The sequence below is a fragment of the Morone saxatilis genome, unplaced genomic scaffold (assembly GCF_004916995.1).
Source record: "Morone saxatilis isolate NCDOM2014 unplaced genomic scaffold, NCSU_SB_2.0 Contig20, whole genome shotgun sequence".
NCBI classification, from domain to species: Eukaryota; Metazoa; Chordata; class Actinopteri; family Moronidae; genus Morone; species Morone saxatilis.
In genome coordinates, this window is record NW_023339763.1 from 14,340,787 (window position 1) to 14,367,224 (window position 26,438).

General features: G+C 40.2%; 2 protein-coding genes across 4 annotated transcripts in view; one reads left to right on the forward strand and one right to left on the reverse strand.

The window, feature by feature from the left end:
• Nucleotides 1–13,142, reverse strand: part of LOC118332123 (pro-neuregulin-2, membrane-bound isoform-like) — a 70,498-nt gene extending 57,356 nt beyond the window's left edge. Inside the window, exon 1 of one of the 3 annotated variants that reach the window (XM_035667280.1) lies at nucleotides 12,559–13,142. In XM_035667280.1, coding sequence (XP_035523173.1) covers nucleotides 12,559–12,967 — 409 coding nt within the window. In that variant the 5' untranslated portion in view covers nucleotides 12,968–13,142. The remainder of the gene's footprint in view (nucleotides 1–12,558) is intronic. The other 2 variants (XM_035667281.1, XM_035667278.1) reach the window with 2 other exon arrangements.
• A 2,095-nt stretch (nucleotides 13,143–15,237) lies between these two features.
• Nucleotides 15,238–24,240, forward strand: puraa (purine-rich element binding protein Aa). Its single transcript, XM_035667282.1, has 2 exons — nucleotides 15,238–15,405; nucleotides 20,190–24,240. Exon 2 carries the CDS (start codon nucleotides 20,270–20,272, stop codon nucleotides 21,125–21,127), a length of 858 nt encoding a protein of 285 aa, XP_035523175.1. The 5' UTR covers nucleotides 15,238–15,405; nucleotides 20,190–20,269; the 3' UTR covers nucleotides 21,128–24,240.
• The last annotated feature ends 2,198 nt before the right edge of the window (nucleotides 24,241–26,438 follow it).

A 26,438-nucleotide genomic window follows, 5' to 3' on the forward strand; every position in this document is an offset into this window, starting at 1 on the left:
CGGAAACAAGAGTCACTGGGGGTGTGTGTGTGTGTGTCAAGTATCTCACCATCTTACAGTGGAATGATGGTGAATCAAAATGTTTAAATATCTATGTACGTACTGTAAATATTCAGGAATGAGTGTGTCAAGTTGTTTACAAGTAATTCTTCTGTGAGTCAGCAGTGTCATAATCTTTTATCAGTTACTCCTCTGTGTTGCATTCGGGATGGTAACACTCAATCACGGACCACAGGATTAGGCAATTCATCTCTCACTATGAATGCGTGTTTTCTCTAACTCTGCTGAAACAAACCTCTCATAGTCGCAGACCCCTTTACTGTTGAGGGAAACATGATTTTGTCTTGGTCCACTTCCAAACACTGCTAAGAAGCCATTCCATTCTGTTTAAAGTCTTTTCATGTTAAGACACACATCAATCCACACCTACAACATACCTGAGGAAACAAACCTTCTCTCAGGATATGTACTGTGTGTGTGGGGTGAACATGGCCGGACACGTCCCTTAAACACACCGGGAGGCGCCCAGCGGGAGTGCCGGCAGCCCCTCTTTTCAACACTTCAGCACGCTGCACACAAACACAGTTGCCCTTCCCATGGTCCTTTTGTTCCCTATCGTTTTGTTGAAGTTCCTGTCATGGACACTGTCAGCTTTCTCTGGACATTTATAACTGACAGTTATATTACACTTTTGGACGAACAAGCACTTCAATTTATGACATTATTTCAGGACCAAATGGCACAAATCATGCTTGAATCACTGCACAAATGCAGACAAGCTTCTGAAAGTAGCCATCTCACAACTGACGCAGGAAAACATGCATATGCTTGCCGACACAAAATTATAGCAAATGCACTTTACAGAAATTCAGACAATTACCCAAAGAATAACACACCCAGGCACTGGCAAGCATCTACACAGACCGGGGGAAAAATGTACTTATATTGCTCACATTCCATACAAAACTCTCTGAGGCAAAACTTGATGCAGACAAATAGAATCGAAAGAGACTAGTTTACTTTATGTATGTGTAAAAAGGTTGTAAAGGTACTACTTTGAGTTTTACATGCCAGTCCCGGACAATGCTCAGTTTCCTGTGTTGCAACAACAAACTTTATTACCATGACCTAAAAAACGTCCAAACAACTGTTGTTCCTGCCATAAAATCATGACATAACAGGCTTGAGCCTATCTCTACAGATAAGACCAGGGTAGAACTAGAAACTGGTGCATGATGGAGCAGTGAGTTGGGGCCTATAGTAAATGAATGCCACAGAGTGAGTCTGCAGTGAAAGGTTATCTCCTGCACTGTCCTTCAGTGTCATGCTGCTTCCTGTGAATCTACCTGACACCTCGGTGAGGAGACGCTGCGATGAAGAAGCACCCAGAGCTACCAATGAATAACTGACAGGCAGATTTCATGCACAAACTGCTATAATAAATCAATTTCCCAAGCTGCATATTCTAAACACTTGTAGTAATGTGGACAAATATGGACATGTAGAATACACTACAGTGCAGTTCAATACTGCCTGCCTAGTAATAATTAGCTGTACTAATTCTGCCAGCAACTTTGGCACCCTTGTTGACATATTTTTACAACTGATTAGACATTTTGCTTTCACCTTCCAGCTAAAACATGTTACCTTGTTTTTTGGAACAACATCATTAATTCATAATCTCCTAGGAAAAGTGATAAACATTGCTTTCATGCTGTTTTTCCATGGTTACAAGCAGGACATTGTGTTTCACCTGTATTGACAAAAATTCCGACATTGCTCAAGTTGACTGACACCGGCAAGACAAGACAATGCAATTTTTTTTGTTTGTGACATACTATATATAACCTGAAGCTAAGGATGACATTGAAAACCTTGAGCCATTTACCTTTGATACCCTGCGACAAAGGTTTCCTGCTGTCATCTATAAACCAGTTCATGGAATATTATGGAATGTGTTTTCTCTGGTGCTACACCCACAGCTAGAAAGATCTACAGGCAAAAGAACATGGAAATGTGTGCCCGCCAGCTTCACCCTCCCTCTTTGGACTGAGCAATAGTAGGTTACTTCTACAACATGACAAAACAATGTTGATCTCAACAGTAATTTGTGTGATCATGACACTCCTGACAACAAGCCTGGTGTTACAGCCAATTATACTGTTCATAAAGAGTATCCATCAACTGTGAATCTAACCCTGTGTCAGTATGAGTTTGCAGAGACAACAAGCACCAGAAGTGGGTAGAAAAAGATATTACATGCCACAGTAACTAGTTTAATATTAAAGGGAGCCAAGCGGCTTAATCATATTTCAGATCATTGAAAAATGAGCTTACCCAGGTTTTCCAGAGTTATGCCATTTACATGCATTGATCCAGAGCTGGATTAACAGACTAAACAGGGTTAATAATGGAGCTGTCGTTAGATGTAAACAAAGGCAAATGCATATGAAATGAGGTTAATAGCCCTGAAACCAATTAATAGCATTTAGTTAATCTGTTGGCTACATATATGTAGCACGAATTTAGAGCATAAAACTACAATATTTTCTGAGTATAAGACATCTAGACTCCATGCAAAAACAGAGGAATGATGTTTTATTAATGGTGCTGAATGATTGATTTGTTTTCTGTTATGTTGCTGTTTTCTGGTTGCAAAATGACAAATCCATGGTGTGGCCTTTTTCATGCTAAAATACAGTACAAAACAGAGAGACATTTTTTCTGTAAACCTACATATGTACAAAGTGTATGTTTAGATTTAATATTTGCCTATTCTTTATGTGATTTTATTTTTTTACTCTGGCCCCTCTTTTTCTGTTTATTGCTGATACTATTTGTGACTTTAAAGGGTTAATTTTGTCGACAACCTTTCATGCTGTGCACAGAAAAAAACGTTTTCAATATTTAATTACATGCACCGGCTGCAGCCTGTGAAGGAAGAGTATTGCAGCCCAAGATAGCTGCAAATTACTGAATGATTCAAAAGGCAGGGTAAACTTAAACTGCCTTCACAAAGCAGCAGGATGCAAGTCGTGAAGAGCAGGCCAATATAAACACATTAAACAGTGTATCGGGTGGGAAATATTAATAGGTCATATTATAAAGCAAGGTTGTGTCTCGAGTTGTTGTGTTTTTAACTATATTGTAGATTCAATGAAATATTTGGATTTGTCTATGGTGATATTTTAATGTTGGCATGTGACTTATGTTGTTTATTGCTAATTGTGATTAAAAAAAGAAAGAAAACTGTATTCAGGACGCCGTGTTTTTAAGGTAATACTTTTATGTAATACTATTGTATTCAAACATTACTGATTCTTTGTTTTTTGGGAATATCCAGCACTGGGGGGTAGCTGTGGATGTTTTTATTGACACAACTGCTCTGAGTTATTACTGGGTATCTTTCTGACCTTGGTCCAACACTACATGATTTCTGCTCCCCGAGGGACACCATTACAGTTAGTTTAGTCAAAAGAACACATCTGCTTATAGCTGGCTGCAGTAGTAACAGCATAGGTCTGACACTAGAAAGATGGCTTCCTTTTGTGAACAAAGTAAAATCCAAATGGCAGTGACTTTCACAGTTGTTATCGGGTGCATATCTCCCGGACTGTGCAGTGACTGTGGGCTTTTGAGTGTTTTTGACACAGCTCCAGCCGCAGGGGCAGGGAGTGTAACAACTGCTGTGACATTCCCAACGGACTCATCCCTTTCAACTTTTCGGTGTTTCTCCTGCTTCCTGATCCTGATCATATACTGCCTCATTGTGGTGAAGGCAACATTCTTCAGTGGGTTGAATTGTTGGAAAGGGAGAGAGGCAGGGTTTAAACTGTGACCACAGAGGCTAAAGTTAAAATAATACAATGTTTTTTGTTATACTGTTGTTCTGTTTAGTAGGACATTTACTGTAAGTTATTATTTTCCATCTCAGATTACAGTTATAGTTAGTATAAGTTGAGTTGTTACTGAACAAACAGCTGCTTGCTGCTGGGCAGTAACAGCAGCCAACAGTGATACAGAGGGACACAGTTTAAATAGCTGAACTATGTAAAGTGTTAAGAATCTACCATTACATTGTTATTTCAACGCAAGTGACACTGCGATAGTTTCCTGCTCAGGTCGCTGTAGTTTATCTGATGATTTAAAGAATAAATGCTTGATGTAAATTAAGTTTGATGCCCTAGATATTCTAGAAGTATCATATACACTTTAAGTTACTTAGCAAATGTTGCAACTTGCTACATCTTTGATGGAAACGCTTATTCATAGCAGTAATAAAATGTGCACGCAACCATCCAATAATGAAGGTAAACATCACAATATTAACTTCACAAATAAAACAGGTCTTAGTAGCAGGGTAATATAATTACTTTAAGATGTTTACATGACCCCTGCCTTCATCAAAGTGCTCTTATAATCATATCAAGGTCAGAAGCCACTGACTGCTCCCCAATTAAAGGCCTACTATTTATTACTTTGAGGTATATTCTTCATTCAGACCTTGCAGTGTACTGTAGCTTTGGGATCACACACAAATATCAAATGCTGATCTAATTGCTCAATACTGATAGCACAAGGCAAATACAATTCTACCACCAAATCCGTACATAAATAATAGACATAAATATGGGTGTCCTCACAGAAAATAGGTGGTCTAAATAGTTTTGCTGTTCTAAAAGCAGCTTTCATCCCATTTTATGAATTCGAGCCAGAGATTAATGGAGATTATTGGTTGTGACATTATGTACTAACTGTAAGACTAATCTGCATTCACACCACCAGCAGCCGACCCAATCCTGCTCCTCTGTCTGATGGCTGATTTCAGCCAGCTGTTTGCAAGCTGCAGTGTTGCAGCAGTACTGTACTGCCTGTACTGCTGATCCATGTACCAATGATTTTAAAAACAAGGTAAGAGTTGTATATAAGAAACCAATCTTTGACTTGTCTGTCAGGTTTCTCATTATGTGAATGACAGTGAACTGCAGATGAACCAAATCTTGATTATGCTAAATGCATATGCATACTCATACCTCCAAATGTCTATTACTAACCTGATCTAGATACAATAAATATTATTATAATTAATTTATAAATTATTTTCAGGTTTTAACTATAGGCCTCACTCCCCCTTTTTTACCACCTTGCTTGCAATTTTGTCAGCCTCAGCATCTTACAAATATTTTAAATTCTTTGAAAATCTCACTAAAGCAGTTTACAGTTATGTGGATCATATGATTAATTGGATATAAAATTACAAGCATGGCACTGCAGACTTGTTTTCATAGTTCTTATCCAGCTGAACTTAGAGTAAGCCCATTATTCTTCATGAGCCCAGACATAATTCTGTATTACAGCATGGAAATTTATAATCATCCAAAGCATTGCTTTGGTGTGTGTGAAATCAAAGGGCATGTTAAACAGACATTCAAAACTGCGGAAAATATCTGTCACAGTAGAGTGGTTAAACCATTCATGTAGAACTAAACTCATGTTAAACCAATCATAATGGTTGGTAGTACTTTAGTCCTTCGGTGCAGCACATTAGAGCAGAATTAGCAAGTAAAAACAACTTAGTTTTGTGTCATGTTCTGAGCTTTCACAAACAAACAGCAATGTAGCCCATCAAAAGAAGTTCTTTCTCGTCAGAAGTGAATCTTTTTGTTGTGATAAGAGTATGTACAGTATAATCCAAGGTTTTGCTTAGTGTAGTCTATCAAAACACAACTTTGTCTGCTTTTGCACTTTTGTAAGTCTTTTAGGAGATTAATCATGAAAATCTCCAATTCCAATTCCTGCTGTTGGGATTTCACCAGCTAAATATGAACTCTGGAGCAATGTAACTTATGTTCATATGAGAATGAAAGAAATACAAACAAATATAATCACAATTCAGTGCAAATTCCACATCCAAAAAGCCACTGATGAACTGTTAATTTATATATTTTTTTAACATTTACACCCTTGCATGCTCATGATCTCATCTGTGACGTTGTCACATTCTAGATATATTCGTCAGACGTCTGCTACTGTGAAATACCAGACAAGCTGCTTAGAGTTCTCTCAAGGCCGACATTTTGTGTATCTAATAACCTTAATAACGGCTACATTCCATTTAGGTGAGCATATCCCCTAATATTGCACATGCTGGCGTAATTTATTGGAACATCAGAGCAACCATTGTTTCCTCAACTACATCTTTGCTTGCTTTGTATGTTGAGTCAAACAGTATATGCTAAGAAAGGTCTTCTGTAACGAATATGTGGGTTGCTAGTGAGTCTTATGAAATGCTGGGATTTTATCGTCAGTAAGTTGGCAAGTAAGTTAGTTCTTTGTGTGTGCACAAACTAGTTCTCTCTCGTCTCATTTTATTAATGTCGAACTACAACTAGAACTAGTAGAATTACTACCCGCTTTCTGTAAACCCTTTTTTAAATAATGGTGCTATCAAATCTTTAAACCTGTGAACATAATAAAACAGAGGTCTGGCTACGTGGGATTATTTTACATTAGCTGTCATAAGGATAACTTGATTACAGCAGCAGTTGGTAGAGAAATACAAGAAGAATGATTATTGGATGTACATTCATAAGGTGGCCAGAAATACAACTCAGGATGCTAATGTTGCTCCATGTTATCTGGATGTATAAGGCAACTGTTTGCTAACACATTTAAAAGTGCTGTGTCAAAGGCGACTGGGGATGCTTTAGATTCTTGAGGATGTTTTGTCACAAAAAAAGTAAAAAAAATTGAGAAATGTTCTAGCATTAACTTTTCTAAAGCTCTTTCTAAATTATTGATATTGTATTCATATAATTGATAACCTGATTTATATATGTACATTGAAACTTACTCTATTTACTGTTGAGGGATATAGCTTTGGTATGCTAGCTTTTATATTAGCTAGCACAATGTTAAATTAGCCTACAATGAAGAAACACAGGTTAGCCTAGGCCAGAGGTCTCTACTGACAATGACTGTATCATGTTTTATATAAATAATCTGTCTCATATTGGTATTGTTAGTCTGTTGTTGTGAGGTAGCCTATAGCTTGTACCATTCCCCAAAAAAGTAACTACCAAAACAAGAACTTCTCACTTACTGTAGCTGAATATAATGTTACTAAAGTGGCTATGCTACACTAACAAAATAGTATTTTTCAAGCAAATATTTCAGTAATAAAGCTATCAGTGGTATTTTTGCATGGAAGCCTTCAAGTATCTTAATGTTGGGCAATGCCAGTGAAACCTTTTGGCCAACAGGTTAGTGTGTTATTACAGTGAAGGACAGCTTAACTAACTATCTTAGCTGTACAGTAGACTAGATCCTCTTAACTATACAGACCATGTCTTTACCCTGATTATTGGAAGGCTGTATTAACTATAAACTACACAATGGGTCTGTATACCTTCTGCACTTTATGTACTACTTTACTTACAGAAAAGTAGGAAAAATCACACTCTACAGCAATTAAACCATACTATCAAAAGTCCAGTTAAAAAAATATGATTCAGAAAAAGTCAGAATTTTTAAATGGATAATGTGTATGAAGCCTGGGCTGATGCAATTTTAAAGAACTGCTGAATGTAAAGGGCTTCAAAGTAAATGCTGAGAAGACCAAAGTTGGAGCAGAACAGGCATTTAAATTCCACACTACTGTATTCGTCATCTAGCCTCAACAAACATGCATCATTCCTAAGAGCTGCACAGTCCTTTACAGATTAAATGAACCAACAGACACCCTATAAGCTCTTAACAGGGCCCTGCTACTTCCCAGCAGTGTTTTCTTCGTCTTTTTTCCCCCCGGCTAGGATAGCAAAGTGATGACCCGCCATACTTTGACTGTGACTTTGACAGAAGGTTTGCCCTGAGCCAGGCCATACAACAATGATAGCAATAATACAGGCTTAGTAGTATACGCTTGTTAAAAAATAATAATCGGTAACATGTGTTGCAGATGCGCAAAATCCTGGTATCAGAATCGGTATCGGCTGGGTTTTTTACATAGGTTGTAGCAGCCATCACAAACAACACCTGATGAAATCCCCCTGACTTTATATTTTTAGGTGGTATTAAAGTCCAGTGACTGAAAGGCTCCAAGCATACCACTCTGTTTTGTAACAGCTGTGCTCTGCAAACAGGTATCAACCATGACCTGAATCAGCAAACCTCAACTCTACCATGAAAACTGGTCTGTCACTGCAGAAGTGTGACTTTTGTACACACAAAAGTCAGCGATCCAATGTGCTCACCCTGCCATAATGATAGCTTGTAAAATTATGTCTTTAGAAATGTGGAGTACAAAACTGAGTGATTGTGAGAAAGTGCCTAATAGGAGAGAAAAATGAGGGGCCAATTACTGGAAATGGCCATGCCCTTTTTTCATACATCTTATAAATATACATCAAGATATGTTGTTAGCATAGAGTAGCATAGCGGAGATTCAGCTGTCCGCGTAAATGACCCGGTGAACATGAAAAACAGTCCCCATAAACATACACTATAACCTCAGTTGAAACAAATCCAGCTGGTCAATCTCATTAGCATCTACCTCTGCCCTGGGCGAGAGACACTACAGCACTGACAGTTGAAAACACTTCAATCATACTTATCTAAACAAACACACATCCTGTACAACAATAATCTGGGCATTAAATAAAGTAAATGAGCACCTTTGTCACAATCAACTGCTTGCTACGTTGCCCTTGAATGTACTTTGCTATTAGGGTTATAATGACCAACCTGTAGGTGGTTGTGGATTCATAACGCCACCAGATAAACCTATGGGCTAAGAGCAGAACCCATTAGCCATCAGCAGCTGTCATTCATGTTCTATGTCTAGCTCTTCTAAGGAACTCTCAATTCACAGAAAGATGCATAGCTCGGGGCAGAATTCTGCCTGTCTACCACCTCAATGCAGCAGCTGCGACCTGCATACAGTGGGACTTCACAGTGACAGATCAGTGATAGAGTGTGCATTCACAAGAACATTGTTACATTCATTTACGTCAGAGAAAAATACAAGGCTTAATGAGCAATAAATAAATACTCACAAGAGTGAGACTGATTTGCACGTTTGGTAATTACAAGTATGAAGGCGTTTTTTGGGCGATGTGTTACTTCTCCATTCAGATGACTTTTTTTTGTGCGTAAGTGTTGTACTGATTTGTACTGTCTTTTTTTTTTTTACTGATACAATGCTCCCACAAGTCTGTATACACCCACACACATGCACACACAAAATGCAACCTCCATGGGGTCTATGGATAGATAAAACGCCACGGGCCTCGCATACCGCATTTGTTTCATTATACAGACTTTTGATTTAGACTGAGCCATGAAGGACAAAAACACTATTGTTATGCTAATAGTAACGGCTTAAAGGCAGATGGGACATACTTGAAATTACAGTTCTAGTTCTAGTCCTGAAAACATATCCACTCTCATTAAGGTAGATGTCATTATCTTTTCTGTCGTCTCATCTCATACCCTCAAAAAAAGCAGTGCATGGTATATAACACAGCACACGATTGACAGTTTGGTAAGAGAAGATAATGAACAATATGCAAACATTGTCTTCTGTCATAGAAAAGGACTCAGTGTCTGAATGGATTAGATTTAATTTATGACAAGTGGACGAAAACGTGTATAAAGAGATGTCGAATTCCTGGTTCACTACTTCTATACCAATAAGGTAGAAAGGGGAGTAAATACAAAAGTGTGCACAGAGGAATAGGTCATAGGGCCTCATAATGTCATTTGAGGTGGCTGCAGTTATACTGCATGGTCCACTGTGAATTGCCTTACTCTGTGTAACATGTGTCTGGATTAAATGTTCCTTAAGGCAAACTTCATCTTACAGGAGATGGTGTTTTGTCATCAGTGACTTGTCACAAAGCAGCACTGGACTTGAAATACTTGCTGTCATGTGTTTATGCTAAGATACAGTACTAGACTTTACAGTTTGGAATACACCCTTTCTTTTCTTTACAGTACAATAATGCCAGAGACAATGTTGCAGTATCAGTCAGGTACAACATGATCTGCTGGAGACATTGGCAGCCAGTATGAGAGACAGATTTGATAGCTTAAAAAGAGCCTGTGTTTGCACATGTTTGTTGTAATCTATATCAGAAGAACAGTATGTCTTGGTGTTTTCTTTTCTTCTTTGGCAGGAAACCCAGAGCTCCCAGCTGACTGGATCCTGAGGAAGGGGTACAGGTGGTTAAGTGCTGTAGGTAGCCTGTTTTTCAGCCAGCCCTTAGGAACCAGAAGACAACAACTTTAAGAGCTGTACAGTATGTACGTTCAGTCCCCTGGTGCACACACTTGGGAGCTTGTGCGCGAGAGGGATTCAAGGCAAGTTTGAGATGTGTGCTAAGTGGGCCTGGAATCAATGTCTGGGCCCAGACAAAGCTGCTTATGCAGCAGTTCAAGGTTCAAGGCCAAGACACAATGGCCCATAATACAGATGCACTGATACGGTGTTAGGGAACTTAATATGAGGGAAGGAAGCAGTTATTGTTGATCCTGAGTCCCTGCTGAATAAAGGAGGGAGCTCAAAGGTGCAAGAGAATGTCAAGGGACTAACTGTTTGTCTCTATGTTGAAAGTGGCATGATTGGGGAGGAGGCAGGGTCAGAAAATAAACAGTGATGAGATCAATTACACTGTGTACTAAAGTCCCTCAATTACAAAGCCCCACCCGAGCAACATCAGCTATGTTGTTGGGTACTTTGAACTAAATAAAAGAGATCTACAGAGGCCCAGGAAGCGGGTGTGGCAACTCTCTGAGGTAACAAAGTGAGGTGGCCGTGCCAGTTTGATCGCGTCACTGGCGAGCTTTGCTAAGTGGCAGAAGAATTGACGGGGGATGTCTGGGCTGTTCAAGGAACTCAGGAGGTAATAAGGTCCATTTTGTGTTACCTCTCTAATGGGATGATGAGTTTAAAAGCCAGAGTGAGTGTGGCAAAATCAAAAAGAGAGGGGAGCATTCGTGTCTCATGAGTACAAGCTAAGAGGATTTGAGAAGGCGGCGGTACAGGGCACACATCATGTTCTAGGCCACAACACTTGAGTGGAAGTACAAATGTGTGTACCATACAATAGTAAAATATTATATCTTATTATATGTGTGACATGTGCTCGTACTGGCTCAAAACATTCAAAGTATGGAAGACAAGCTGCCTCACGTTTTGGCTTTGTGTTGCAGGCTGGCCAGCGTTGGACATTAGTTGTAGACACAAGTAAAGGAGTGGCTCTGTGACAAGCACTGCGAGGTGTTTGAGATCCAGTTACAGACACTGACACTACTTTATAATTAAAGGAGCAGAGACTAGTTTTACTCACGGTGGAGAGCAAGAAAGACAAGCAGCTCTTAGCCCCATGAATACTGTCACTAAACAATGCACAATTTTAAAAGAGAAAATGTGTGTCTCTGCATCCTCCTACACATGTACATGAATGTGTGAAGCCATATTCAGCATTGCTCCTGATCACTTTCTTCAACTTCCATAGCCTGGACAAAATGATCAGCCTTGATTCTCATTTGTGAAATCTTACAATAAGCCACGTGGGAGGGAGAGGAGGGGGGCGAGCATATATAACAATATAAATACACCTGAATATCATCCGTGACAATGGATATACTAAAAAAATAAATAACGACTTGTTACACATAAAATGTGACTGGTGTGATTTTAAAATGATTCCCTAAGGGCGACATCTACTGACCAAAGTCCAGTCCTGAACAATTCGGGCATGACTCTTAACTAAAACCCTCAAGTGTTGAGTGGTTAAGTTGATAATTTGATAGTTTCAACAACAACAACAACCCCATAGATTCCAGGTAAGGACTACAACACCCACTACTAGCCCTCTGCCTGCACTAGAAGATGTATGTGTGTATACAGGACTTGGACTACGCCAGCCTATGCCAAAGTACGGGGTATTAAAGCATTAAAGCAGGGCGTGAGCCTAAATATAGCCCAGGAACCAATTTGCTTAGGGCAGCCTGATTTTCCACACGTGATAGCGGTGATACAGGCCGCTGTCCCTGGTCCTGAAATTGTACCGGGTCCATCAAATGCATGTGCTCGGTGTTCACAGAAGAAAGCCGTGACAATTTCTAAAAAAACACAAATCTATATGTGAAGCCTAGAACAGTGAAAGATGAGCTAGAATGCGCCTAAAAGCTTTAAAGTATAATGCGGGTTTGCAGGATGCAGATAGTTCGATACACACCAACTGCAATTCCTCATAAGCAACAGTGCGAGGCGCATGTCTGATGCAGTTCAGGGGGAAAGAGAATGGGAGAGAGAAAGAGAGTTTGATTGATCATGTGGGCTATGGGAGCCTGCGAGAGTTGTCGAAAATTGCTGCATAGACGCCCCTTAGGCACCTATCTGGTACCCACTGACTCCAAACCATGCCGTGGCCATAATAACCACAATTCACCAGAGTGCCTGTTACCAAAAGCCCCCTAAGCCAGCGGGCTGTTAACAGACCGTTCATTCTTCCGGGTTGGACTTGACCGGTAATCCACAATACATTAACTTACCGCAGTCCTCACACAAGATCTTCCCAACATCCTTTTTTAGGTTCTTTGCACTCGTGTCCAGAGGCGCAAACGATGCCTTGAAAACCAAGGGCTCGTCAGTGGGGTCCATGAAAAAAATGTACTTGTGGTTCTTCTTCACTTTGGTGCACGGAGCCTCAGATCCAAATTCCCCTACGGTGACGAGCTGTTCTCGCTCCAGACCCCCGCTGTTTAGGGGCCAAACATCCAGCACTTTGACATTCACACGGTACGGCTCCGCGGAGACGTTCACAGGCGTAGACTGCACCTTGCCCTCGATCACCACGGCGGATTTGTAAGCCTGGTCCTGCAGGGAATTCAAACTCGGGGAGTAGCAGGCGAATGAGACCCCGATGACCAGCATGGATAAATGTACTGAATCAAGCCTCATGCCGCCTGCTTTGGCTCGGTGGTCGCTGGTCGCGTTGCGGCAGGGCTCTCTCGGCTGCGGGGCGATGGCGATGGAGCTGGGTTGAATGAAGAGACAGCAAGTAGGCTCCAGTAGCACGGCAGCGCGGCAGACCTTGCATAAGTGTCCATGCCATCGGGATCCGCTGCTTTTTCGAGTGATTTTCAATGGGTAAACAGCAGCTTTGAAACGGGGGAAACCGCGGGATGATGCTGGGTTTCAAATCCAGTCACTGCTTTCTGCTAATAATAAGGCATCGTAGATAGGCTAAGCAAGGAAATTGGCGGATTCTCCCCTCCAGAAGATGCCCCCTATGCTGCCATAGTAGCCTTAACTGCAAGACGACGCCACTCTTATCTTTGCCCAAAAATTGCAGTGGTGGGGTACCGCTATGATGGTTTTCCGTATCATCTGCAGCGGAGGGAAAAAAGACGCAAAATGCTGCAGTGAACCACAAGTTTGGTAGTCCGGCCGCAAAACATAAGCCACGTTTCATTCCAAAAAATAAAAGAATATTTCTGGTCGGCAGCTATAACGCTAATACGGCGCCTTCCACCGCGGCTCTCTCTCCGCCTCCCCCACTAGCCACAGACGGAGAGAAAATAATGCCGATTGCCAAGGGGCTCCGTCAACAAAAACGCAGGATTGGAGCACTGAGATACAGGCAACCGATGGACCAAAGGGTCGATCTCCTCACTCCCAAAACCCAGTTACTGTATGTCAATCACTCCATGGTGTTTTATCAGCGGTGATCTCACGTTATAATGAAACCAACGAAATCCTAAATCCATGACTGTCCCTCCTCAAAATCGCATCTTACTGTAGCCAAGGCATCACTCCAAAAAAAAAAAAAAAGAAAAGAAATAGATTCACATTAAAAAATGCAGCCGCATATAGTCCGGTGGGCCTAGAAAAACCATATGGCTGCGATGACTAAGGCTGCGAAAGCATTTCAGATTTCTTCAAGAGACTGTTTTGAATGAGTTTTGCGTCTCATCCCATTAAGTCATGCCCTGCATTCAGGTCACATTCGCTGCTCTGCCTCTAAAAAAACTGATGTTGAAGCACCGCATTAAATCCATACAGCTAAAACAGCAGCAATATCGGGTCCAAAGCAGAGGGAAACTATTTATAACCACTTGAGAAGGAGAGAATTCAGTGAAAGTGTGCCTCGCTGTGTCTTTACAGTTATAATTGAATATGTTCACATGATAACGTAGCTCTGAGAGGACACTTTGACAAATGACTAAACCTAACTGGACACAAATTAAAACAGGGATATTAACACGTGTGGTTATCACCACTCGCAATGTTTAGATGGAGTTATGACTGTGATGGTTTGGTTTTGTTTGGTTTGGTTTGGTTTAGCCTTAAATGCCAAAAAGAATGCGGATACAGGATGTTGTACTGACAGTATTTACAAAGAGCGACATCTGCTGACCGCAGTGTATTTATGAGCAATTTGACACATACTTGCTGTAAATGCTGCTGTAAATCAAACAGCAAAGGTACTAACTTGGGAAAAAGCAGGACACCAAATCTGAATATCTGTCCAATAAAATATTCCCACTGTGGAATGAAATAATAACGCTATCAGAGACATAGGATAAGTTTAGAGCAATGCACATGTATGTATTGAATTATGCTAAAACGATGAGCCCATGAGTCTCAGAACAAACTAATTAGTGTTGTGCATTTATAAAATACACATATATCTCCACATTTACTTATGTTTTCACGTAAGCACATGTCCGGAAGACCTGACGCAGACGTGGCTGCTCTCCGTGGTCCTGAAACTTTACAGGGCCTATAAATTAGCCCCATGGTGCTGATGTAAGGGCCAATCTTTAATAACTGTGTGAACTGAAGTCCTCTTCCCTGTAAGAGTGCTTCTAAAACAACACTCTTAACACAAACACACACAATAGACGCACATCCGCGTATGCCTGAGTGTAAAACTAATTCCCTCAAAGATTCAACCAAAAGAGAGACACATGTCACAACGTCGACCCCGAACTGCACACATAACAAGGGCGATGACAGAAGCAAAGCTCACTTGTTTCTTTAGACACTGCCCTCCATTTTTAGTTGCAAAAAAAAAATGTTGTCCTACCTGTTACCATTAGAAGGCACAGCTGCAACACCAAATACGACCAAGAGGGGGCGCCCGTCTACCGAGTTCCCACAGTGCGTGTTGACATCAGAGGTGAAGCGTGCGGCGTTGAACTTGTGCGTGTGTCGCTCTCCGTGCCACGACTCGCCGTTTCTTGTCCATCTTGTGAAGCAAGCAGAAGCAGTCAGCTGTGCTGTCATAAAAAAAGGCCTGCGTATTCACATGTGTCCGTTGCCCTGTCTTGTCTCCTGCAGCACGCCGTCGAGGCTTTAAGACGCTCCTCCGCCCGCAGACTGAGCGGTGTAAGGTAGGTTGTGGGATCTCGCCTGGTGGGATGACGCTTTTACTTACATGTCACTCGGATGGTTGGTGTCCTGCAGCATTTAAGTGTCCTAACGTGCAGCCAAGCATGTGTCATCGTTTTTCAGAGTTTACAGAAGCATGACACGCAGTATACGGCCCCGCGTCTGATCTGAAATAATAATGGAGCTGCGTTTGGAGCAGCGCCACAGCATTCCTGTGTCGGGATGTAGGGCAAAACTTTGTGAGGTGATCACAGCGGCTGCCTTTTCTCTTAAACTGCGACGACACCTGTTTTGAGGCTGAAATCTGCGTTGGACGTGGCCTCGGCATCCGAACAGAGTTGTTTTTTTACTGATTCATATTCATGATTAAAAATTGGTCTGAAAAAAATAGGCCAAGTAGGTCTACTGATTGATGATGGATTAATTAAATTGACAGGTTTTTTTCTGAGCCATATCGTCTGTAAATTAGACAGAAATGTACCATGGCTCATGGTGAGATTTTGCATTAGAATGTCGGATGGATTTCTAAATGGGGATTTATTTATTTATTTATGGGCAGTTGAGGCCCCGACAGAGAAAGGGATGGTACATCTTACGCAGGATAGATAGAAAATGGATGTCAAACAATAAAACCTCGTCTGAGTTTCAGTATAGGATATATAGGAATTACTTACACATTTTGCATGCATCCAGACTCGTGTTTATCACATACATCCAACTGGCTGAGGGGAGACAATAAAGGAAAGAGCGCTTCACTAAAAGAGATAAGGGCAGCTGCTGCTTTGCTTTAACAGAACGAAATTAAAGTAAAGAATTAAAAAGCTTGGACTCAAATGAAATTTAACGAGACTGACATAATGAAATAATGGTACAGCAAGGAAAGGTGAGGATAAAGCAACCAGGCGGCTAACCTGCATGCAATTTCTGCATAAATAGGCCTAAATCATACTCAGAATGATACAGGAGTTATTTACATTTCCATCTTTTTATTATTTAGTTTTAATTCATTTTTGCTTTAGTCGAGGTTGGTTTGTCTTATTATGGTAACCAACAATTTATTAATTGTTTTACTTCTCCAGACATGACTGGATTTTGTGTGACAATAAGTGAGGATTGCTATGGAGCCTATCAGGAGGCCGGGCGACCTTTGAGGCAATAAGAGCAGAGCATATTTATGAGTTTATATAAGCAATCTTAACGAAGACCGCGGTTAAGTAAGAAAGTTAGCAGAGAGAAAATTAGCTCAAGAGTGATAGGCCTAACCCCTTTAGGCCGGCATGCTCTCCTCGTCTCACATACACAGCAACTCATAAAGAGGTTTTATGTTCTGGCCCAAACATTATTTTGGACTACTGGTTTTCAATAAAAGAACCTCACTTATTTCTTTACATGTTCATTACAGCGTTTTAAGTCTAATGGTTGTTGTATTATCAATAATTAATTCGAATATTTTACCTCTCTAATACGATAAAAATATTATATATTTATTTTGTATTGCTTTGGTCTAGATAACGAGCAGAAAATATAAATAGAAATAATTACTTCACCTGTCTTTCTGCAGCATTCTGACTCAATATCACATTTATATGCTCATGAACTTTAGTATCATGATAGTGGTGCATTGAATGAATTGAAACAAAACACTTTTTACAAAAGGATATTCATTATATTTAATGCATTTATATACAAAAGGTAAGTACATTTGACCATATAAAAACATTTTAAATAATATATATGTCTTAATATTCCACTGTGTGACACAATCAAGAGTTATCTATAAATAAAAAAATCATCTATAAATATAGACATATTTTAAGAGTTTTATTTTCTCGGTTAGAATACCTTTATTGGTATTACTGAACTCCATTCCTGAACTCCAAGGCCTTCAGACAGCCTTTAGGATACCCACACTGAGGAAATATCCACGTTGAAAAGTATCATAGTTTCTTATTTACTTTTAACAATTCTGTCCATTTGATGCATTGTTTTTCTTTTTTAAGAAGAAAAATAAAATAATATGTTCAAGCAATACACAATCAGATCTAAAAACCTGTTTAAAAACTGATCACGGATCAAATTACATTGAAGCTAAAATAAATCCTCCCCCTTTTAATACAAATATTTCTGAAGTGCATAACGAATATTGACTGAAATAATTCTGAATGAGCGTCCAGTTTAAACAGCGTAAAGCAGCCAGCCATCCTTTGTATTTAGGAGTTAGTTAGCTGGAATCCACCGCACAGCAATATGGAACTCTTACGCACATTTACGCACACAAATAGTATTCAAGATATATAAAAAGGGAGAGGGAGATGTGTGAGATTCAGCATCTGTGTAAAGGATAGTCGTTTAGATGTGCTGTTCCACAATACCGACTGAAATTATACATGAAACTCTTTTATATTAACATGTTATTGCATTCGCTAATCAATATTTTAATTCGACTTTTGAACTGAATTTATTGCCACCCCGACGTGTAAAGGCCAGGCTGAATTATAAGACCAATAGTCTAGTTAGTTAGTTTTTCACATGCAAGCAAATTGCAGGTTTAATGACTCATATAAAACTCTGGCGCCATACTTCAAGCCAGTGTCAAAATAAAACAACTGCCTCACTTGTCATTTTCTATGCATATATGATTGCCAGAGTTGTCAGAGAAAAATATTAAAACGCTCAGGAATAAGGTGCGGGGACTCAGCTATAGCCAAATTGGCACAAACGAATTAAAGCTAATAAAATAAAAATCTAGGCCTATATGCTGCCTATAGACGCTTCAAGAGAAAGGTCTGTGCAGTCAAATTTGTTTCCAGGTGGACAAGAAGGAAGATTAATTTCTGTGGAGAAAGTATCGCCAGCATGGGAACAATATTTGCAATAACAGGTACATGGAAATCTGTTGATTTTATATTTTTATTTTTTATTTTTTGGATAGGTAAATGCAAAACTAGAACACTATTTGTTTATTTGTTCTACTATTTGTGTGTAAAGTTGCAAACAATCAGAACGCATCGTCTGTAATATGGTGTAATGGTTATAGGCCTAAAAGCCTATTGACTGTGTAAGCCTACAGTTCAACACGGGCATGATTCGGTCTTTTCATACAGTGACAGTGGGCTACCAACCTAAAAATGTGCAAAATAAGAGCACAGCAAATTACAGGTATTATCTGCACGCCTGTCTGACACAGATCCATACAGATTAGGCTACTACTTACTCTGATATGCTGCTATAGGGTGGGAAGCAGCTCTGGCACACTCATGTTTTGCGACGGCAGCTTAACAGTCATCGACACTGTGATAAAGAGGCACTGTGAGCTGCACCGTCACCCTGCTGGATCCGGACACCTGAGGGGACTGGAGAGAGAGACACACACTGAAAATATCCTGGTGACTATCTCGACTCATGTGCGGGCTGGAGTCATAAATCAGAGGACTTTAAGTAGTCAAAACCAACTTGGCTTAACGGTCGCCCCGAAGGCCAAAGAATAAAAATAGTGCTATTATTCCATTTGTGTCTCGTGAGTGCGCTCGTGGCAGGCTACAGTCCGAGGCCCGGACGGCCCCACCGAGGGCCCACTGAGGGCCCACTGAGCTCTGTTGTTGTTCTTGTTGCATTTTTCCTCCCTGAATATTTTGCATCTCAAATGACCTGAAACTGACCAACCAGGAAGGTTTTACACGTCCTCTTTCAAAACTTCCATGGTGAGTAATAATACTAAAAAAAAGAAAGCGCCTGTTTGTACTGATTTTATTCCACCTATAGAGGCAGGTACAGGCAGACTTTGGTATAATGGCATCAACTGACACCGTGTGATCTGTGCTGCATCCCTACATATTGTTTCTCAAACCATTATAAGAGGTTAAACGATCTCTCTGTCCCTGCTCCGACATGCTTTGGCTATAGGCCTACTGTCTATTATATTGCCATGCCAGGAAAGTAAAATTTGAATTTGAGTTGTGAGAGAAGAAATTATAATTATATTTTGGGGAAAACAAGTAGGCTAATTTATAAGTAGCGTATCAAGTTTTGAAATAAATCATTTAAATAAATGATAGACTACTGCGGTGCCATCTCAGTGTATGTTATAAAAGTGGATAAAGGTTAAGGTGGACTAGTTCAATCAGAAGTTATTATTGATCATGCGCCATTGGCTATACAGGGGTGGTAGTGGGCAGATAAACCATTTCCTCATGGTTATTACTCTTAATTGCTAATGTCATTTTATTAACCTACTAGGCCACCAACACAGTGCCGTTGAATGTTAAAAAATCTATTTAATTTGGTAATGGCTCCCAAATGAATAGAATACGACGCAGAACGTAAAGTTTAAGAATTAGACTTGATTTCCCTGACAGCCTTTTTCTCACTTGAGTCAAAAGAAATCAATGAGTTGGCCCCTATTTTGTATCCGCACACACTTAAAATACGCCACATATTTTTTTAATATAAGATTACCACAACTAATTCATCGTCTGTTAAATAATCACTACAATAAACGTGTACAGAGACTCTTATAATGTAACCAGTGCTAGTGTGTATTTTCTCCTCACAGCCCACTTTAAAACAGAGGGCAAGTCAGGGTCTTTCCAGGCAGCATCATCTCCAGAGGCTGCACAGACGAATCAAAACTTAAGCAGACTGTTGGGAATGCATTTCTCAGTAAAAACCCATCGGTTTCGTTTTCAGTAGAAGTAAGACGACATTACACCTTGCAGAAGAAAACACAGCCGTCCTCGCTCTGCATTAACATCTCCCCCCTCGTCTTTTTTTTTATACCTCTGTGTAGATCTCGCGAGAGCTCCGGCGTTCGCTGTAGCTGGCCGTGGCTTTGCAGCAGACAGAGGGAGAAGGCAGGCAGGCAGCATCATGGCGGACAGAGACAGTGGAAGTGAGCAGGGAGGAGCAGCCACGGGCCCAGGCTTCGGTTCCATGCACCTAGCGACAGGAGGGGCGGGCTCGGCTTCCGGGCTCCAGCATGAGACACAGGAGCTGGCGTCGAAGCGGGTTGACATCCAAAACAAACGCTTCTATTTGGACGTAAAGCAGAACGCGAAAGGCCGCTTCTTAAAGATAGCAGAAGTCGGGGCCGGTGGAAACAAGAGCCGCCTCACTCTCTCCATGTCCGTGGCGGTCGAGTTCCGTGACTACTTGGGGGACTTCATCGAACATTATGCCCAGCTAGGTCCGAGCAACCCGGGACTGGTACAAGACGAGCCCAGGCGAGCACTCAAAAGCGAGTTCTTGGTCCGAGAAAATCGGAAATACTATATGGATCTGAAAGAGAACCAGAGGGGACGGTTCCTGAGGATTCGACAGACCGTTAACCGGGGGCCCGGTTTGGGATCCACGCAAGGCCAGACGATTGCTCTGCCTGCCCAGGGACTTATTGAGTTTCGTGACGCTTTGGCTAAACTTATTGACGATTACGGTGTAGAGGACGAACCTGCAGAGTTGCCCGAAGGGTCATCATTGACTGTGGACAACAAACGGTTTTTCTTCGACGTCGGATCCAATAAGTATGGTGTGTTCATGAGGGTAAGCGAGGTGAAGCCAACGTACCGCAACTCAATCACGGTGCCCTACAAAGTGTGGTCCAAATTTGGGAATACTTTCAGTAAATATGCCGAGGAGATGAAGAAGATCCAGGAGAAGCAGCGGGAGAAAAGGGCATGCGAGCTGCAGCAACAAGAGGAGATGCAGGCGGACGATGGAGACGAGGATTGATATAGAGAGCAAAAAAAGATGCAAGAGTAATGAAAATAACAAGATAAATATAATTAAAAACTCTACTGTATAAAGAAAGAAATCTAAAGATTTAACTGTAATGGTTTAACTCCAAGGGAGCATCACCCACAATATAAGAAACCTCCACAACCTGACAGTTATGACATGTTGTCACTCATCGCTGGATGTTACCCCACTTATCCACCATTAATACAGTAACAGGCTGCTAAACAAAGTAATAACATTATATTTGAACATTGTTTCCTACTTGACAAACAATATTGAACCGAGTGTTTATTTCCCTTATTAACAGAAAACTTTTGTACCAGTTAAAGCTATTGTAAAAAAAAAAGAAAAAAAAAAGAAGTGTTTGCAATGTTCAAATGGAATTGTTGCCGAGTTCCGAGGAAAAAGCGTTTCCTTTCCATGTGAGCTAATGACTTCAGCACAAATCAGATATTTTAATTTTTAAACCAAAATTCAAAAAACTTTCTAAAAGGTTGTCACATGTACTTGCCATCCTATTTACCTTTACCTGTGAGTAGAGATGTGTTTACACATAAATCATATGAGGGCTAGGCCTGCTTCGGAAAACTGGTTAGATGTCATGCAGTATAAAAGGAACATATAGGCATTTTCATGAAATGAAATAAGTGCTCTATTTGTTGTGCAATATGCATTGCATAAAAATCAAATATATTGAACTGGTCAATGGGTCTCCACACGATGACATTTGCCAGAGGCATTCAAAGAAATATTAATATTGTAATTTTGTTTCAGTTGAAATTGTTGCCATGCAGATGGTTATATTATAGACTACCTTTGTGTCTCGTTGTTAATGCAATGTGTTCATTTTAAAGGTACTAAATGTGTATTCGATAGAGGAAATGCAGTGACAACATGTAGCAAATGGCCTGAATTGCAGATTACCTAACAAGATAAACACCCTACACATACTGTGCAGAATGGCTTAGTGGACTGAAGAAGAAAGAGGCAAAAATTCAGCAGAGCATTATTGGTTAGTACATCTGAAACAAAACGTATTGTGATCTTGTTCAGTCATAAAAAGTCCAAATGGTGCCAAGGAGTGCTGTTGCTGCATGTTAATCTGCACTAAGATAGATTTCGTTGGTCTCCCAAAATATTGGCTCAAGGACCCTTCCATATGTATCTTTATCTGCCTATAGTGTACGAATCTCAAGTCTGAGTACCAAGTGATTTCCATCCAAAGGCTTGGTGTAGTTGTAGTGGAAGTCGTTTCAAAGCGTGATTGTAAAAGGAGTGACCTTGCGAACTGTAATCAAAATATCACCATCACACTATGAGGAGGGTCACTGAGGAGCACGCCTATATAAGCCGAGGGTGAAGAGGGTTCAGTTCGCCTGTGGGTGAACCTCCAGTAGTGTGTTGCATGTGCCCATCCCTGTAAGATCTGAAGATGTGAAGTTCAGTGGGGCTACTTTGGATACATACTCATAGCTCTACTTCTAGATTTGTAAGCCCAAATATCTACCTGGGGGTGATGAGATTCAGTTTTGGTCTAATTGTAAATATTTGGGCTGCCACACGGAAAACAACTGGTTCTAATCCAGTTCAGTCGCATCTCATAGATGTGTGATAGCAGTTTTATAAACTCTGTCAGTAAACTCCAGAGAAACTGGCAACAATCAGATAATGTCAGATTTACCTCAGCATTGAATTAAATGATTGCTCCCATGTTTAGATTGACTGGAAACCAGCAAACTAGACTGTCCTTGACCACCTATTTTTGGAGCCTCTGGTATAGCCTAAAGATACCTGATTGGGAGCATCCTCTTCAGCATATAAACAACCTGGTGCCTTACACACTCCGCATGCTTACACGCTGGCCTGGTGCTTTGGATCGCAGTTTGGCTTCTTTTTTGTTCTGTTTTTCCTCTTTCTTCCATTTTTTTTTGTGTCTCAGCCCCCTTGTGTGCTAGCGCACGACTCGTGGTGCTAAAAGAGTTTTTTACAGACTCTTTAAGAAAAAAAATTGGAGCAGAATTCTTAACTTTTTTCTGCTACCTTTCCTTCTTCCCTAACTCCATTGCCAGCCCCATTCCCCAGCCATCCAGGTATCGGCCTACATGTAAACATGGAAGGGGGTGGTCACCTAGATGCAAGATGATGCAGAAGAGTTGGCTCTTCACTAGCCAAGCGCATTAGCAGGGAGAGCAGGGGCTGATTGGGAACATCGGTAGTTGCCTGAAAAGATATAAATTTTTGTCGGAAAGCCCCCTTTTAAATGCTCGTTCTATGGCTTGGGTAGTTATGTGTAAGTTGTAAGTCGCTCAATTAATGGGGAGCAGCAAGCATGTCTTGTTTTGTTTTTTTGTTTTACGTAGTTTTACCTTTTCAGCGTTATTCCACATTATTTGTAATTTTGGAATGTTTTCGCCCACAAAAAATATATCTATTTTTTCTGTGCAACATTTCATCACTGTGTGCAATATCGTATGTGCCAATGGTGGCAATATATGTATATCAATTAAATATATGATTACTATTTGAAAGCATGTGGCTGAATTCCATGTTTATTTCTCATGAAGGAAATGTATGCCTTTATTTGCACTCAAAGCTCCATCCTAGAGGAAAATATAGTAAACCAAGGTCTTAGCAGCCTGTTGGGTCAAGCAGTTCACATAAGTACTTTACCTTGAAATAGAACAATGTCGCTGCAAGTATGCCTCTCTTTAGGAAAACGGTAAACTTGGCTTATGGGTTGTTGAAGGTAGACTATAAACACACAATGGAGTTTTTGTGAAAAGGAAAACTTAAAAATACAGTGAAATCTCCATTTTAGCTTTAAGCTAAGAAAAGGTGCTTCAGTCCAATCCTCATTAAGGTGTATGGTGAACTGTCTTCAGTGGTTGTTGTGTGTAGCACTTTGCTTTCCCAGGTTAATGAAATGCCTGACCAATACTTGTTTAAAATGATCTCAACAAAGAATGTCGTTCTCTCTTATGTTGGTTCTGTTTTTTTAAAGAGGGTTTTTGATTTGCTCATTTGGTTTTGATGCATTAAATATAATTTATGTACATTTGACAAATTTTAAAAAATAAATTTAATTTACCCATGAGGGAAAATCTACATTCGAAATGTATGTGTTTTTTATGTTTCGTTTCTTGTTGGAAAAAAAAAAACATCCCAAAATGTCTACAATTCACTGATGATAAGTATGTTTAATTTTGACGTAGTGTTGTCCACAATGTCTCTACATGACTCTACGTTTGCAAGGATACTAATTACTAAAGCTTAATTTTACAGCCTTTAAAATACAAACTTTGCAATGACAAGTACTCATTTCTTCTTAGAGATTTCTACATTAGTACTGTATGTGTAATACCAGGCTGTAAAATAAAGCATTACTTTGTTCTCTAATCATCCTGACTATGCCATTTGTGATCTGTATGCAATGAGCTTTACTGCTCATATAACACTAAAGAAATGAGAGCATAGTGATCACGACCTGACAGAACCTGTACATCGACTGTTTGCAAATAACAATTTTTTTCCAATGCGCCACAGTGATTACAAGTCAATGCCAATTGACAATCAGGTCACAAGGTCTTTTACAGCTATTTACAAATTAAATGGATTTCTAGTCACAAGTTAGATTTCTGGTTTAATGCATGTTGATAAAATGGAATTATGAAGATGTAAATAATTACAAATACTGAAAATAGGCCAGGCATTATCACTCAGCAGATCAGCAGCAGGCTCGGTTTTGTTTGTGCCACTAAAAACGTGGCATAGGCAGGCCATCAATGTTCAGAGGATTTTTATTACTTTAAAAGATCCTGTGCCTTCTCAGTGACCACCTACCTGAAGAAACAGAGACAGAAAAATGTCAATATAAGGACGAATTAAGGTTTTATCTTCCACCAAACGCTCACTCTCCAGGGAGGTCAGAGTGCAGGTTCTGGACTTGCTCAAAGGCATTTCTGCAGGACATATGTGTTATTGGGCTTTGTGGCGAAGTTGATGTCTCCCAGCCTCTTGGCCCCCCTGCTGGCCAGGAGGAAGGGTGAAGGGAATGTGCTAAATTGAGATGGACTCCAGCTCAGATGCCAACTCAGACTCCAAGTTTGCTCTTCATCCAAGAACCCACATTAGAGGATTGGTTTAGGTCATCACAGCTTTGCAAGCGCTAGTGCGACGCCTCAGAACTGGTAATAAATTGTATTAAGTCAAAACAAGACAATCTTTGTGGAAGCGCATTGTATCCAGTTGATGAAACACTAATAAAAAGCCTTTTATTTTCAAAGTCATGCTACTTAGAAGCACAATGGCAGTAATCACTCCCAGGAATGCTGCTGGGGAAGATTAATATAACAGGTTTACTCTGGTCCATCTGCCACACTGCAAGCTGAGAGAGAACTACTTGATCACACTCATATTTTATGGCTGTTGCAACATGGTCATCATTATCTGAGCACTGCCTGACAGCACTGAATGGTATGAACGGCCTGTGCAACATCCTGCCACTTTTTTACCGTTTGTGTACAAGTGCCAGCATGTTTATTTGCACAGCATGTGTTTGGAAATGCTGCCTTCGCTCTAGCATTGCTTCCATTTTCATTCAACTTGTAATTTAGTGCTAAAGCAGCATTGGCTTCGGTGGTGACGTAATTCATTGCAGGCGTCTCTGGTGTTGGCCACTAGAGGATGCTCTTTACCTATAAATGATCAGAAACAAAGTCCCAGTGGAGAGAGATGCCTTTGGCTTCACTGTGGTAGAACTAACAACAGACATGGTAACGTGAACATGTGCTTAAAGAAATGCCACAATCTGCATCGAATATGTACATACGATTTAGAATCACTGCAAACAAATTAAGCCACTATTTATGTTTTATTGTTGTAACTCTTGCTCGATAGGTTAAAACTAATATTATAATGCCACAGTACCTGGCATCATGTCAGGATGTCATTTAAATTTAAAAAAATAGAACACATGTGTAACAATGCACTATATATCAACTAACTGATGAGAAGGTAAGAAGATATGAAAACATGGTTCATAATCTGATATTTAAGCAATAATTGAAGTTAACAGTGAAATAACATCTGTACGTTATATCTATTTAATAGTTAGTGCAGTGCCCTTTTGTATTAACTTTTTTTATACGTTCACCAGGAGTTTTGTGGGTGGGAGAGCAGTGAATTTTTCCCCTCTTTCTTTCTTTCTTTCTTTCTTTCTTTCTTTTTTTTACAACTTCTTTAATGTGTGAGGTCAACTTCCTGAATTGCTCGCTTCCCCTTTTTAAAATAAAGTGTGTGTGTGTGT

Coding starts and splice junctions, on each gene's coding strand:
- puraa (XM_035667282.1), top strand. CDS start 20,270: ATGGCGGACAGAGACAGTGGAAGTGAGCAGGGAGGAGCAGCCACGGGC.